This window comes from Vicugna pacos, chromosome 16 (assembly GCF_048564905.1).
Source record: "Vicugna pacos chromosome 16, VicPac4, whole genome shotgun sequence".
Classification (NCBI taxonomy): domain Eukaryota; kingdom Metazoa; phylum Chordata; class Mammalia; order Artiodactyla; family Camelidae; genus Vicugna; species Vicugna pacos.
This window is the reverse complement of record NC_133002.1, coordinates 3,048,097-3,065,053: the sequence shown is the minus strand read 5'-3', so window position 1 is coordinate 3,065,053 and position 16,957 is coordinate 3,048,097. Positions and strand designations below refer to the sequence as shown.

Here is a 16,957-nt window from a genome sequence, read left to right as displayed (position 1 = left end):
TGCCACAAATATTAAGAGAAGGGAAAGGAGAGATCACTAATCTGGGATAGGCAGGAAAGTTTTATAGATGTGTCAATGGGACAGCACATGGAGGGAGGGACGGTATAAGCAGGTACACAAATACGATGCCAGGAGTGGTATATATGCGGCAATAAGCCTGTTTTTACTGGAAGGGTGGGGCATATTTAAAAATATGGATTGATCATTCCCTCTCATAGTCTCAACCTGTCTAGAACTTGTAGTCTAGCGGGGCAGGAGAGACCAACCAATAAGTCAGTGTAATTAAATGTTACAGGTACAATGAAAGGAGAAGTATAGGTTGCTGTGGTAGAGCATGGTAGTGATATTTAAAATAGTCTGCAGGCAGGGAGAGCTTTCTGGAGGAAGTGACATATAATTTGAAATCTAACGAATAAGCCATGATAATCTAGTTGAAGGGAAGTGTTGAAGAATATCCTCTGCAGAGAGGGGAAACATATTTAAAGGCTTAATCTTGCTGGATCCCCTAGGGTGAGATAGATGAAACTGGAGAGAACCAGTCCTGGAGGAGTGCTCTGACTTTAGCAGAGCATTGTTTGAGGGAAAGAAACCTGACCTATATCTTGCTTTGCTCAGGAATAATGTTCAAGGTTATTAAGAATGGAATCCTTTTCCATCTATTTTCTTTTTCTTCCAGGTTTATTTTCTGTGCTATGAAGTACATTTTTCCCTGTTTGGTCTTTTAATGTTCTTTAAGGTTTCCTGGGGAGTAGTATATTTATTTACATAAATATACTTATTTATGTAAGAAGCTATTTACAATTAAAACAAAATATTTAGCCATGGAGCTTCTTTTTTTGGAAAGATATTCAGAAAATCATAGCATCTCCATTGTATATGGTCTAAAACTGCTCCATACCCAGTAATAACTAAAATGGTTACATTGATAGAATCTAAGGTTTAGTAAAATCTAAGATTTAGTGGAGATATTATTCTCTTGTAAAACCTTTTTATAATTATGAGGAAACCAAGTTTATGTAGATGTTTAAATTACTGAACCATAGAACTCTTTTAAGACAAAATTTTGCTGTATTGGTTATTCGTGTTTTTAGGCATAATTTATATATCCATGATGTATATTCTTTAAAATTAGTTTGCTTTTCAAAAAGGAATTTAGTAGTACCTTAAAATTCCTTGGAGATTTTATTGGGGGTTAGTTAGAAGTAAAAGATCACAGTGGTTTATTTTGGGGGATGGTGGTAACAGTATCATTATTATCTTTGTGGAGATTATCCACATCTTCCTTGTGAGATCCAGATAGTCCTAGAATCACTTTCTTTCCTGTGAGAGAACAGCATTTTAATAATTATTTTAGAATGAGTTCTGTCCCTTTGAAAGTTTATCCTTGTCATGGTAATGAGGAGACAGATTGCCTGCTATTTCTATAAGTATCTCTATAATTAATGCAGGCACTAGAGAGTTAAACTCATTAAATTTTGTATGTAAGTATTTGATATGTACAAATTAAAGTAATGGTGTTTCTACAATCAGAATCTAATTTTTTTGTCTCCTTAGCGCTGGCTGACAGAGCAGAGAGCTCAGTGTCCTCATTGCCGGTAAGTGTTTTGCTATGATTACTTGTGAATTTGGAAAATAGTAAGGTGATGGGGTCAGAATGTGCCCTAATACTCAAAGTTCTATCTGCAGTGTGCCACATTTCTCCTCTTTGTGAAATACAGTTAAAAAGAAAATGAGCAGTCTAGCTATATAAAGAAATACAGAATAATCTATCTGACTTAGAACTATGTAGAATACATTATGTTGTTTAGCTTCTTTTGGAAAATGTGTAACTTCTCAATTTACCTTTTGTAATTAAAAAATTTAAAGGTTTCTGTTAAAAAAAAATCTGGATAGTAATAAAAAGGCTTCCTGATTCTGATACTTTCCACCTGATCTTTTCATGAAATAACACTTTCAGAAGAAACTTAGGTTTGGGTATCTGTTCTTCTAGACATTTTTCTGTGTGTATACTGAGATGTATACATATAAATTTTGTCTTAAAATACACAAATAATGTAATATTATTTTGCTGTTTGCTTATTTTTTCCATGTAAAATAAGGTGGTACCTTTCTTAATAGTAGTATATACATGTTATTTAAAATAAGTGAATAATAATCCACTGTAAGACTATACGTTGAATTATTTATATTTATATTGAGAGACACTTAGGTTGTTTCCATTTTTGGTTATTTCAAATAATGATGCCAGATTGCATTGAAGAAAAGGTTTTTGTTACTGAACACAAGTTCCCGTGCCCGACACACAGTGAGGCCAAACTAACCAAAACATCAGAGTTTGGAGCGTAGAAAAGTATATTGCAAGGCTGAGCAGGCAGAATGAGTGGCTTATTCTCAAAATACCCTAAACTCCCCAAAGGGTTTTATTTTAGGAAACTATTTTTAAAACCCAGGTGAGGGAGGAGGTTCGCAGGGTAAGTGATTAGCTTGTGCACAATTCTCTGATTGGTTGAAGTGGAGGTAACAGGGTGGTTAGGCGCCTGTCGATCTGGGGGCTCATGATCATCAAGTAGTTAATTTCTTCCATTTGGTGGTGGTTTTAGCAGCATTTGTACAACAACTCAGGAAGTGTGCATCAGATACCATTCTCTAGATACTTCAGAAAGAAGCTACACAGAGGATGTGGGAGAGGTATCTGTCCCAGGAAGGCCTCATAGGGTCCTGCTTGGTTACATTTTTACCATTTTATGTTCCTAATGATAGATACTGAAAATGCCTTTCCCTCACACATTCTTGCCAACTGGTTATTACTGGTCATTTTTTGTCAATCTCCTAAGTGAAAGATTATATCTCACTTTTGATATGCCTTTTAAAAAATGATTGAAATTGAATATCTTTTGAAACATTTTTAGCCATTTGTAATTTCTTTTTTCTTAAACTACCTTTTCATATCTTTTGCCATTTTTCTTCATGTATTGTTCACATTTTTCATATTAACTGTTAAGAAGACCAGACCAGCTCTATCAAATACGGCTTTCCGTAGTGATGGAAACGTTCTGTAGCTTTGCTGTCCAATGTGGCAGCTGAGCAGTTGAAGTACGTCTAGGGTGACTATGTAATAACATTTTTTTTAAATTAATTTGTATTTTATTTTAAATGGTCACTTGTGGCTAGTGGCTATTGTTTTGGACAGTATAGCTTTAGACTAAGGAATTGAGAATTTTATCTGTAATCTGAATTGCTAATTTTTTTTATTCAGTTTTTTTTGTAGATGATACATTAATGTAAAAATAAGTTATAAATCATACTTTTCATTGTGTCTGTTACCATTTTGGTAGTAATATGGTATGAATATGATTGTGAGCTCTGTTGTGAGTAATGTGTTTATTTTTTCTTCATAATTTTTTCCCAGCTTTATTGACGCATAATTGAAAGAGATTTAAAGTGTACAAAGTACTCATTTAATATATATATACACTTTGAAGGGATCCCCTCGCCATTGAGTCAATTAACACATCCATAACCTCAGTATTTACCTTTGAGATGTGTTTTAGAAAATGATTTCAAATTCCTGAACGAGAGAATACATACATACATTTTCTCTCCAGTGCTCCCCTCCAGCTACGAGAACTAGTAAACTGTCGTTGGGCGGAAGAAGTAACACAGCAGCTTGATACCCTTCAACTCTGCAGTCTCACCAAACATGAAGAAAATGAAAAGGACAAGTAGGTTCTCAGTTTCTTTGTTTAAGTGTTTCATAGATTTTGCCATGTGTTATTTTAATGACACTATTGAAAGTTTCTTCTAATTTTCGTAGGTGAACACTTAGGTAATTTTCTTCTGGCATGGTGTAGGTTATCTATTTGGAAAGACTCTCCTAACTCTTGACTGACTTCTTTTATTAAAGCCCTTGTAAATTGTGGAACTGCCGCAATTTGCTAGTCACTGATCTCCCTTCTTTGCCTCTTGATGCCTAATGGGCACCCCTCCTTGGGTTTGCTGAAGCTGCATATAGGCCATTGATTAATTGTTCTGATAAATTTCGTGCATTGTAAAAGCTATATTCTAAATTTGGTGATGTGGAAGTCATGCTGAGTTAGCTTTCAGACAGTATCTAATATGCTGTTTTTTCATACTTTGATCAATTTCCTGTTTGATATTCAGATTACTTACAAATGAGAACTATAAGATTCAGATCTATTTAGGTATTTTCTCTAAGCTCAGTGTAATTCATCAGTGAAAAGGCTTTTCTTTATAGGCAAGAGAAAAAAAATTTTAATTGTGGTAAAATAAACATAACATAAAATTTATTAGCCATTTTCAAGTGTACAGTTCAGTAGTGTTAAGTGTGTGTACATTGTTGTACAACAAATCTCCAGAACTTTTTCGTCTATAGCTCTCAATCAATTAAATAATAATTTCCCATTTCCCATCCCCTGCCAACCTAAATTTTACTTTCCACTTTTAAAAGTTTGACCATTTTGGGTACTTACATAAGTGAAATCATACAGTATTTGTCTTTTTATGACTGTCTTCCTTCACTTTGCATATCTTTAAGGTTCATCCACGTTTTAGCATATGTTAGAATTTCCTTCCTTTTTAAGGCTGATTAGTATTCCGTTATGTGTATGTATCACATTTTGTTTATCCATTCATCCATTGATAGACACTTGGATTGCTTCCACTTCTTGGCTATTGCGAATAATGCTGCTGTGAACATAAGTGTTCATCTGTTCTAAACTGTGTTTCAGTTTTTTTGGATTTATACTCAGAAGTGGTATTGCTGGATTATATGGTAATTCTGCTTTTAATATTTTGAGGAACCTGCATACTGTCTTCCATGGTAGCTGTATTGTTTTACATTCCCACCAACAGTGTACAAGTTTCCAATTTCTCCACACCTTTGACAACATCTGTTTTCTATTTTTTTGATGACAGCCATGCAAATCAGTATGAGGAAATATTGTGGTTTTGATTTGCATTTACTTGATGATTAGGATGTTGAGCATCTTTTCATATGCTTGTTGACCATTTGTATGTATTTGGAGAAATGTCTATTTATATGTTGCCCATATTTTAATTGTTTTTATTTGTTTTTGGTGGGGTTTGTTTGTTTGAGTTCTTTCCTACTTTTGGTATAAACACCTTATCAGATACATGATTTGCAGCTGTTTTCTCTCATTCCATAGATTGCCCTTTTATTCTTTTCATTGTGTCCTTTGATGTACAGAAGTTACTAATTTTGATGTAGTCCAGTTTGTCTCTTCTCACTTTTGTGTATGCTTTTGGTGCCATATCCAAGAAATCATCGCCGAAACCAATACCGTGGAGCTTTTCCCCTGTGTTTTAAGAGTTTTGCAATTTTAGGTCTTAACGTTTAGGTCTTTGACCCATTTTGAGTTAATTTTTGAATATGAAATAAGTGAAAGATTTTTGTCCACTAGGGCTGCCGTAACAATACCACAGACTCGGCTTAAACAACAAAAATTTAGTTTCTCACGGTTTCAGAGGCTGGTCAAGGTATTGTTGGGGTTGGTTTCTGATGAGGCCTCTCTGACTTGGATGTGGCTCTTTCTTGCTGTGTCTTCACGTGGCCTTGTTTCTGTGAGTGCACATTCCTGCTGTCTTTCTTTTCTTGTAAGGACATCAGTCCTGTTGTGTTAGGGTTCCACCCTTGCGATCCCATTTACCCTTCATTACCTCTCTAAAGGCCCTACCTCCAAATATAGTTACATTAGGACTTCAGTATAGGAATTTGGGGCAGACAGTTCAGTTAATAACCATGTCCAACTTTATTCTGTTGCATGTGGATATTCAGTTTAAGGGAAAACTTCTTAAAATTGAGTTCATTTCTGATGAGGATCTGGTATTGTGCAACTTATCACATGTTTCTTGGTTATTGTTAACTTTGGCCACATGTAGAAAAAAAATTTGTGCATGCATACATGCTCATTTAGGTATGGGCACAATAATCTGATTTGCTTGAAATGTAGTAGTACGGTAGAATTTATCATCTATGTGGATGCTTGGAATTGATGTTTTTATACTTTACTTAGAAACTAGTATGCATTTTTCATGTGATTGTAAAGTCCTTAGAGATTAATGAAAACAATACTCAAAAAATTGTGCCCACATGCAATTCTTTAGCTTACTTCACAGAAGCCATGGGATACATTTTATATTTCCTAAGATGTGGTCTTTTAAAACTGATCTGTCGCTTCTTGGCCTTTTGGCTAAGACCAAGTATAAAACTGACTGACCTGTTTGCCCAAAGTTAGCAATTTGTTGAGGTAACTATGTTCCAGCTTTGATTTATTTAATTTATAACTATACTTTTTTCATAACATACAGATGTGAAAATCACCATGAAAAACTTAGTGTATTTTGCTGGACTTGTAAGAAATGTATCTGCCATCAGTGTGCACTTTGGGGAGGAATGGTGAGTGGAACAAATTCATCATAATATTTTTAGTTAAAGTCTAGAAAGCACTGAAATGTTTGTTTTTAAATAGAAAATAATATTCTACTGTTTAGAGAATGAAAATTAAATGCATCTACTTTGTAGCAGAACGTATTGTACTTTTTGTTGTTCCAGAAAAACTTCTTTTGTGGGAGATTTTGGTATTGGATGTGCACCCCTTACATAAATATTTTATTTTAATTGAAAACCTGTAAAATGTATATTTATTTGCAAATCTTCTGTTGTAGGATCAAGGTCTTTTCTTTGATCTGATACTCTGGTCATTTGGTCTGATATCCTGGCCATGATTTCCAGTTTTGGTTTCTTTAAAGCAGAACAACATATTAATAGACATTTATGAAACAATATGAATGCAGACATCTAGATCTTACTTATTTTTTAATCTCTTATTTTCTTTTTTCCAATTTAATTCAAAAGTTTTTTTAAGTAATCTACCTTTATAAAGTCTAAAACATTTAGTTTTTCTAGAAGCAATTTTTATTTTACAATTGTCTTTATTGTTTAATTAATAATTAAGTTATATATTTAAAGTAGTAAGTACAATTAGCATAAATAGATTTGAGAATAAACATAATAGATTCTTGATTGGGAAAGTTAGTCATGGTGGGAGCAAAAGTGGGTAGACATACAGAGGTCCTGGTTAACAATGAGAATTGCTCATTTTTTGGGCATCAGTCAGCATGTTTTAGGGAGAAAATGGCAAGCAAATTGCTTGAGTAGAGCTTAATTCAGACAGCTTTCTGTTAGAATTTGAACACTAATATGCTGACCCCCCAAAAATTGTAAGTTCTCACAATTTAGTACTTAAATGAACAGTTTTGTAAGAAGCAATGGAACCATTCTTTTCCATACTTTAAGTGGACGTGCACAAATCGAGATCTTTTTTTCTCTTAGAGACCATTGCTGAGTGCTTTGGTTGAACAACACAATTCTAATAAGGACTTATCTGTTGTAGGAGGTTTCTTAAAATAGAAATTTAAGTTCTGTTTACCAATCAAGAGTTGTGAATGACAATACTAAAATTAGACAGAAAATTTGTTTTAGTTTGTTAGCTACCAAAAATTATTCTTTGAATATAACTGGATTTGTGAGATTAATTTGTATGGGCCTTCTCTCCCCACAGTAACTCTTTGTGGTGTGAGGAACAGGTACTACATTGCTTTTGCTAATAGTGTTCCATGTGTCTTTCTCTCATGTACCTTTCTAATTTGTTCGTTTGTGCTAGAAACAGGTTCAGTGATGGACAAGACAGATGTCAAACTACTAGTTCTATATTTAATTGCTGTTGTGATAAATATTAGGATAAGTATATATTGAAGATAAGAGTGAATAACCGTGGGACCTGACCCTGTCAGCCTGAAGATATGAGTATGAGTTCAGTGGGTGGAGAATTTGGAGAGGGTGGATGAAAGGATTATTTTTGAATAAGGTGTTGCTTTTGCAAAGGCCTGGTGGGAAAAAGTTTGAGGACGTGAAAGAAGGCTAGTGCTGACCAGGAGAAAAGTGACAAATAAGGTTGTGTCAGATGGTTTGGGCCATGGTTAAGAATTTTGGTTCTTTCTAATGAGTGAAGATTTCTAGATAACTGTAAACATTTTGCTAAGTCCATTATCTAAAATCTTGAAGGATTTTCTACATGGGCCAAGTGATTTTTAAGCACGCTCTGGCCTGTTTTAACAAAGTAAAAGCAGCCAAGAGATAAAAAATTGAAATTATTTGTCAGTTGATTAATATCCATAGAGTGTTAAGAAAGGAATGTAAATGAGGTATTTGAAAATGTTCTAAAACTACTTATTAATTTAAATAGCATGGTGGACATACCTTTAAACCTTTGGCGGAAATTTATGAACAGCATGTTACTAAAGTGAATGAAGAGGTAGCCAAACTTCGTCGACGTCTCATGGAACTGATCAGCTTAGTTCAAGAAGTGGTAAGACTACTATTAGAAGATTATTCTTGGGGAGAGGGTATAGCTCAAATGGTGGAGCTCATGCTTAGCATGCACGAGGTCCTGGGTTCAATCCCCAGTACCTCCATTAAAAAAAAAAAACTAATAATAAATAAATAGATCTAATGACCTCCCCCCACAAAAGAATGTATTAAAAATTTTAAAAAGATTATTCTCCCTTTTGTAGTCTATAATTATGTATTTTTAATAATATAAATCAATCAGATGTTGAACTTAAGATTTGAACATTTGCTAAGATATATTTATAGTCACTCTCACAACTTCAAACTAGCTGAGGAATTTGCATCCAAACCTCTTGCCTGTTCCAAGGTTGGAGCCAGAGTATCGCCTCTTATACAGAAATAGAGACTCAGTGAGTGAGTTAAATAAACCTATTTGTTACAGTCCATAATTGACTCCTAAACAGAATCAATAATGACTTTTACAATTATTAAGACATTCATTGCTTGGACCCCCAGCTTTTGGGAGAGTTTCTGCTACCAAGGAATGGACTATTTCTGATGTCCTGAATTAGAACTCTACAGAATTTAAAGAGTAATATGTAACATTGCTCTTTAGATACTATATGGGTCAAACAGCCTTGGTGATCTATTTACCATATGTAGTATTATTTCCATGGGAAAATGTAATAAGCATCATTTAAGTACTAAATATACTTTTGGAATATGTTTTGTTTAAAGTTACCAGAATGACAGTTGTTTTTAGTGAGGTTTGCATACCATTCCTAACTCAAGATGTCATCTTTATTTCACTCCAGCAGGAATTAAGATTAAAATCATCATTTATAACATCCTTTATACAGAAAATAATGTTTTTGAGTTGTGTGTATGCTACCTGCAAAGTCATTTTGGAATATAAACAAGTTGGATGGCTTCTATTTGGCCTTCATTTAACTGCCTTTTATTCTGTTATTTTCTCTTGTCACTTTATAATTTGGTCATTAGGGAGGGTGTTCTAGTTTGAGATTCTCATTGCTTGTGCTGTTTATAGTAATAGTAAGTATAGGAAAGATTGCTTTTTATTTTTGATAGTATGCTATTAAAAATTTTGTATGTACTCTGCAGTCTTTCTGTGTTTAATTCTGGAACAAATTTAAAACTTTGTAAACTAGAGTAGATATGGTTTTTTCAAATTTTTCATTTCTTTTAAGATTTTGCATGAAGTGAACTGGCTTTAGTATATTTTGTTTTTGAACAGTGGTTTCCTATATGCTTGGCGGCTTGAGTATGTTTTGTATGTGTTACTTAAAGCAATTTTTCATAATTACATATCTTTCTGTTTAAGTATTAAAATATCATGTACTTCATTCATTAATTGCTTATCTTTAAGAATTTTTTCTGAGTTTTCTGTGATGTGAACAATCAAGTTTTATTGACTTACAGTTTTTAAAGAGGAAATCAACTGAATTCAAGAATAATTGCAGTGATTGCAGTAATGTCTGTTTACTCCTGTTTAAAAAATTCTTCAATTAAAACTTTTTACTTGTTTATCTTCTAGGAAAGAAATGTAGAAGCTGTAAGAAATGCAAAAGATGAGCGTGTTCGGGAAATTAGAAATGCAGTGGAGATGATGATTGCACGGTTAGACACACAGCTGAAGAATAAGCTTATTACACTGATGGGTGAGTGTTTTCTGTGCTGCTTGTGTACATGTGCTTTGAGCCTCCTTGTGGTTCAATCTTTGAAGGGTTAAGTTTGGTGCGTTGTTATAGGCTAAGAAAAGATGGCTTTAAAAAATAAAAGTTCTACCTATTAGTTGTCCCTCTGTATCAATTAATATTACACCAAATTGATACTTTTGACTTCATGGAGTATGTCCAGTTCTTCAGACTTGGTAATTTACAAAGAAAATGCCTATCTTGTTTTCTTTTTTTTTAAAACATGTAAAGCAACTTCTTTCTTCTTTTTTTATAATAATAATTTCTGTAATAATAGTTCCTTTATCCCTGTCTATTTCCAGTTTCTTGACTATTTTCCTCTCTGGGCATTCTTTTTTACAGGTTCCTATTGTGTTCAAAGAACATACCTTTTGCTGACATTTAGTATAAACATCTGTCCACTTACTACATCCTTCATCTTAGTTTGCAGTTAAATTTTGGGGAGGAATTATTTCAGAATAGTAGATTGATTAAAAACTATACTTTTCTACTTTTTTACATTCCTTTAAAAGAAACAATAACATTAATTTCGTTACAGGATACATTGTCATTATGTATTTCTTAAAAGAATTTAATAAACCTATATTGCATTTTGTCTAAAACTGTAGTTAGGGTTGGTTCTGAAATCCTCTTATCAAAGCTACTGTAATATTAGATTCGACCTCTTAAAACTCTGGGAAAATTTTTTTAGGGTAGCTATAATGAAGGAATTTTGCTTACTTGAAATTGATTCTTTGTTATTGAATATGTTCACTGAAAGTTAATTTCATTCTTAAACCAATGATGAGCCTGAATGTTGGTCTTTTGCTATTTTAAATAGGTCAGAAGACATCTCTGACACAAGAAACAGAGCTGTTGGAATCCTTACTTCAGGAGGTAGAGCACCAGGTGATGAAATATTAAATGAAATGAGATAAAATTCTTTTTTTTTTTTTTTGTTCATATGCTTTAAAAGTTTTTTTTTTTTGACAGATTTACATGAGATCAAAAGATTTGGGGATCTATGTGCTTTACCAGAGATTTTTATGAAATAGGAATCAGCTGATTCTTTTCAAATTTTCTCTGTTATATTTGGGAACTAGATAAAATTAATAAGATTTATTTTGTTTTTGGAAAAATGGAAATATTTTTGCTAGGAATAGCCAATAGGAATCTATAAATCTATAAAAGATTAAAATCTTCTGACATTGTGACTTAAGTGGTGACTTTGAGATAGAATGTTATTGCCAATTACTTATGTATAGTGATTCTTAGGATAAAATTAGCATTTTTATTTATTAAGGAAATTTTTATTACATACCAAATAGATAGCAGCCATTGGTTTAGAAGTTTGGAACACAGCAGTGGACAAAATGGCAAAAAATAAAATCTGTCCTCAGAGAGTTTATAATTTAAGATTAGAGGTGGGGATAAAGTCATAGTGAATGAATAGATAAAATATATAGTGTCACATAAATATTTCATAAATTTTTTTGTCTTAAGTTTGGTTTTTGGAATTCTTGAATTCCTCTCTGTGCCTAATACACAGCTGTCTACCGCGATTGTTCCCTTAATTATCATCCTTGGAATTCCCTTCACTTTTTTCTTAGGTAGAATTCCATGTTTCCTGATTCCCATGGCTTCTGTGCTCTTGATTTACATGTTTCGGTATCATGCTTCCTCTGTGGCTTTCATGAAAGGATAATCAGAATAAGTATTTTGAGACGGCATGTCTGAAAATGTTTTTATTCAGTTTTTACATCTGGTTGACAGTTTGACAGAAGTCAGTAAATAAGTATTTAAATATTCTTGTTTTTCTTTTCAGTACTCCTGTTCTTATTGTGCATATTATTCCCCTAGTTCAGAGACTTTATTTTATCCCCTCCAGAGAATAAACTGCTGGAGTGATGGGACAAATTTAAACCAGCTGTGGTGGAGTAGGGGTAGGATCTGGGGATCTATGCACTTTTTAAAAAACATCTTTATTGAAGAATAATTGACAAAAAGTAAGTTGCATGTATTTAAAATGCATAATTTGATAAGTTTGACAAAGGTATACATCTGTTAAACCATCACCAAAGTCAAGGTAGTGACTATTCCTCCAAATTTTTTTGTGCCTCTTTATAAACTCTCATTCTGCTTCTCCCAACATTTACCTTTCCAGGCAAATCCCTAAGTTTACCTTTTCTAAAGTTTTATATATTGGAAATCATATACATTATATAATTTGTTTTATGTCTGACTTCTTTGACTCAGCAAAATTATTTTACAGTTTATTTTTATATCTATAGTTATTTCCTTTTTAATTGCTGAATGATACTCTGCTTTATGTATATTACCACAATGTTTTTTTCATTCAGTTGTTTATGATCATTTGGTTTGCTTCCTGGCTTTTGGCTTTTACAAATTAAATGGCAGTGAACATTCATTTACAAATCTATATATGGATCTATATTGCCTTTTCTCTCGGATCCACCTAAGATGGTAGATGTGTGATTAACTTTGTAATAAATGCTAGCTGTTTTCTGAAGCGATTGTACAATTTTATATTTCCATCAGTAAACTTTGAGGGTGTCATTTCCTCCATATCTTTGCTAACACGTGATATAGTCAATCTTGAATTTTAGCTATTCTCATAGGAGTGTAACAATGTTTCATTATGGCTTTATTTTGCATTTGCCTTAAAACTAATGAAGCTAAGAATTCTTTCTTGAACTTTTTTGCCATCTATGTGTCTTCTTTGTGGGGGTGTCTCTTCAGCTCTTTTGCTCATCATTGTATTGACTTGTTTGCGTTCTTGTTGAGCTTTGAGAGTTCTTTATATAAAGAACTGAATATAAGTCTTAATTAGATATGTGTATTGCAGACTTACTTCAAGTCTATGGCTTGTCTTTTCATTCTCTTGAAAGTATCTTTTGAAGGAAAGTTTTTAATTTTGATGAAAGGTAAGTTATCACTTTGTTCTTTTGCTGTCATAGCTAAGAAATCTTTACTTAATGTAAGATCACAAAGATTTTCTCCCAGAAGTTTTGTAGTTTTAGGTTTTGTATTTAGGCCTGTGATCCATTTTGTCCCATTTTTGTATGTAAGGTGTAGGTCCAAGGTAGTTTTTTTCTTTTTGTTTGTTTTTTTGTATATGGCTATCCAGTAGTTCTAGTACCATTTGTTGAAGACTAGCCTTTCTTCACTGAATTGCCTTTGCATCTTTTTGGAAAATAGTTGTCGTATTCAAATATATATACATTGGTCTGTTGATTTATTTTATGCCACTACTGCACTGTTTTGATTACTGTTGCTTTGTAATAAAAGATAGTGTTAGCTTTCCAACTTTGCTCTTCCTTTTATAGAATTGTTTTGACTATTCCAGGTCCTTTGTATCTTCATACGAACCTTAAAATCAGCTTGTTATTTCTACCAAAAAAAGTTTTGGGGTTTTGATTGGAATTACATTGAGTCTATCTATTAATTTAGAGATGTGTGACATCTTAACAATACTGAGTCTTTCTTTCACTAAGAAGACTCCATTTATCTGGATCTTCTATAATTTCAACAGTGTTCTGTAGTTTTTAGAGTATAAGCTTTTCATGTCTTTTGCCAGATTTATTTCACTATTTCAGAACTTTTGTCAGATTTATTTGGTATTTCAGAATTTTTGATACTATAATAGATTTTTTTTTTAAATTCCAGTTTCTCACTTGTGTCTATACAATTGATTTTTATATATTGATCTTGTATCCTACAATCTTGCTAAATTATTTGTTAGTTCTGGCAGCTATATTGTAGATTTGTTGGATTGCCTGCGTATAGTCTTGACATTTTTGAATAAAGACATTTCTCTCTGATCTGGCTGCCTTTTATTTATTTTTTCCTTGACAGGTATTACTGCCCAGAACTTCCAGTATAATATTGATTTAAATATGATGTTAGCTGTGGGTTTATTATAGATGTCCTTCATCAGATTTGAGAATTCCTCTGTATTCCTGTTTGCTGAGAGTTTTCATTAGAACTGAATGTTGGATTTTGTCAAAGTCTTTTTCTGCATGTATTGAGATGATTGTATGGTTTTTCTTTTTAGTTCTTAAAATGGATTAACTTTTTTTTTAATATTAAACCACCTTTTGGGATAAAAATGCTGCTTTGGTTCATGTATTGTCCTTTTAACATATTATCGGATTTGATTAGAAAAGATTTTGTTTAAATTTTTTGTATTTTTGTGTGAGGGATATTACACTGTAGTGTTCTTTTCTCAAAGTATTTAAATTTTAAATTATGCCCTCTTCAGTTTTTTGGAAGAAGTTGTGTAGAACTGATAATGTTTCTTCCTTAGATGTTTGATAGAATACATCAGTGAAACCATTTGGGCCTCATTTTATTTATGGAGTGGTTTCTTTAGTAGACATAGGGCAGTTCGCATTACCTGTTTTCTCTTGAGTGAGCTTTGGTAGTTTGTGTCTTTCAAGAAATTACTCCATTCTATTTGACTTTGCTGAATTTATTGGCATAAAGTTAATAATATTCCCTTATTATCCTTTTAATTATAAAATGCGATGGCATTTCTTCTCTCTTTCCTGACATCGGTAATTTGTGTTATCTTTTTTCCCTGATCAGTCTGGCTAGAGGGTATTGATTTTTGTTGATTCTTTTCAAAGATCTGGGTTTTGTTTTTGTTTTTTTCTGTGTTATTTTTCTGCTTTCTGTTTTATTAATTTTTGTTTCGATCTGTTTTCTTTCTTTTGCTTAGTTTGAGTTTAATGTGCTTTTCTTTTTCTAAGATCTTAGAATGGAAGCTGGGGTTAATGATTTCAGACCTTTTTGTCCAAAATACTTTCTTAGATCCCTTGTGACTTCTTTGACCTATGAGTTTTTCAGAAGTGTGTTATTTTTAACATAACATTCAGTTATATTTGATACTCATTCATGGCTAAATTATTCAGCAAATTTAGAGTAAAAGGGAACTACCTTACCTTTAGTAAAGGTATCTATTCAGAAGTTTACCTTTGGAGAAAATAAGGTCAAGGAAGTATACACATATTATGCATTCAGTAAATATTTGAATAAAAGCTGTAATTTTTTTTTTATTTATCATATGATACCAGTCAGATCATATCATTATTTTGGGTGAGCTATAAGCAGCTGTCATTTAAAAGATAAACCCAGATATAGTGGGTTTAATGAGTATCATTCATATGGCATTTGGTAGTGTATTAGTTTGCTAGGGTTTCTATAACAAAACATTGTAGATTCAGGGCTTAAACAGCAGAAATCTGTTTTCTCAGTGTTCTGGAGACTGGTAGTCTAAGATCAAGGTATTGGCAGGTTAGGTTTTCCCCAAGATCTCTCTCTTTGGCTCACAGACAGCTGCCTTCTGTCTGTGTCTCTTGAAGGCCTTGTCTCCAAATATGGTTACAGTCTGAGATACTAGGGATTGGGACCACAACATATGAGTTTGGGACAGGGACACATTTCATCCCTTAACAGTTGTTTACAAAGCTGTCTCACATACAGCTTCATGAGTGTAACAAACTCAGCAGGAGATATAATTCCAGTTTTGCATATTAACAGACTCTGAGTCATATAATTCGTGTGTGGCAGGACTAGGACTTCAAACTGGTTGTCTCGAGTACAAAATCAGTAGTAGTCTTAAAATTGCCATGCTTATTTTGCTAAAGTTGGATTCCTCACTTTTTACCTTTGGTATAACTTAATGTTTCCCAAATTGATATAGATTAATGAGACTTTTTTCTGTGTATTACATCTTAACATTTCTCTGTTCCCAGAAGTGCAGTTTCAGAAATCCTTGTTTGAAGGCTATTTTCCTCTGGAGTTTTGTTCATTTATGTACATAATGGCATCACCGTACCTGTCTAGTATATATTTCTAGTTGCTTAAAATTGGATTTATGCTAATATACAAGGAGACAAAAATACATTAAAATGAAATAGTTATTCAGTGCATTTACTGTTATAATGGAAATAAGTAAGCCTAGATTCTTTATAGATTCTTAACTCTCAAACCCACTTTGACTTACTCTATTTTTCTTGATCTCGTTGTTTTCAGTATATAATCAGAATAATTTCCATTTTTCTTCTTTAAAGATTTTAAGATGCCAGTGCATGGTAATTTTGTTTATTCAGACAGTTTTTTTCCCCTCTCACAGTTGCGGTCTTGTAGTAAGAGTGAATTGATATCTAAGAGCTCAGAGATCCTTATGATGTTTCAGCAAGTTCATCGAAAGCCCATGGCATCCTTTGTTACCACTCCTGTTCCACCAGACTTTACCAGGTATGGCACTTTTTTTTTCTAACTTCATTTTTATTTGAAGTTTATGTGCAGATGCCTATGTTTGTTTCAAAAGAATGCTGTTGCAGACAGCTAGAACTCGGGTAGTTCTCCCTAACCGGTTAGATAAGTATTTGTTTCTTTCTGAATGAATAAACTAGATACAATATTCATATTTTATTTAAGCACTGAATGTTATTAAAAGGACTGGGTATTGGCTATTATTGAGTAGATTTGAGTCAACTGAGGATGCTCATTAATATCCCAAGGCTGTCTCTTTAATAGTGTGGTCAGCCATTTCAGTTTTGAAGATTCTTTTCTGAATTATTCCATCCATCACCGGTGGAATGAAACATAAGTTTTGATATAGATACTATATATAAAGATAAAGATTTTCCAGTGAAAGCTACATGGATCTCCTAAATCCGAGCCAGCTGGAGTGTTTGTCCAAAATGCAAATTCTCAGATCTGCTCCCTGACAGTCTTTGGAAATGGTTTCCAGAAGATGAATCTTGAGCACCCTAATTCTGTACTAAAGTTTGGGAACCACTGATACAGGTAAACTCCTATACTGATACCACTTGCAGCAGCTCAT

At 33.0% G+C, this 16,957-nt stretch overlaps 1 protein-coding gene across 4 annotated transcripts in view; it reads left to right on the top strand.

Moving 5' to 3' along the window:
- The window catches only part of TRIM37 (tripartite motif containing 37), a 108,210-nt gene that overhangs the window by 8,182 nt on the left and 83,071 nt on the right, over nt 1–16,957 (top strand). For all 4 annotated transcript variants that reach the window (XR_012060162.1, XM_006218008.3, XM_072940222.1 and 1 more), the window contains exons 3-9: nt 1,555–1,595; nt 3,606–3,722; nt 6,349–6,436; nt 8,286–8,408; nt 9,945–10,068; nt 10,925–10,992; nt 16,241–16,365. Coding sequence is in view for 3 of the 4 variants with exons in the window: in XM_006218008.3 (XP_006218070.1) it covers nt 1,555–1,595; nt 3,606–3,722; nt 6,349–6,436; nt 8,286–8,408; nt 9,945–10,068; nt 10,925–10,992; nt 16,241–16,365 (686 nt within the window). In the remaining variant the exon portion in view is untranslated. The remainder of the gene's footprint in view (nt 1–1,554; nt 1,596–3,605; nt 3,723–6,348; nt 6,437–8,285; nt 8,409–9,944; nt 10,069–10,924; nt 10,993–16,240; nt 16,366–16,957) is intronic.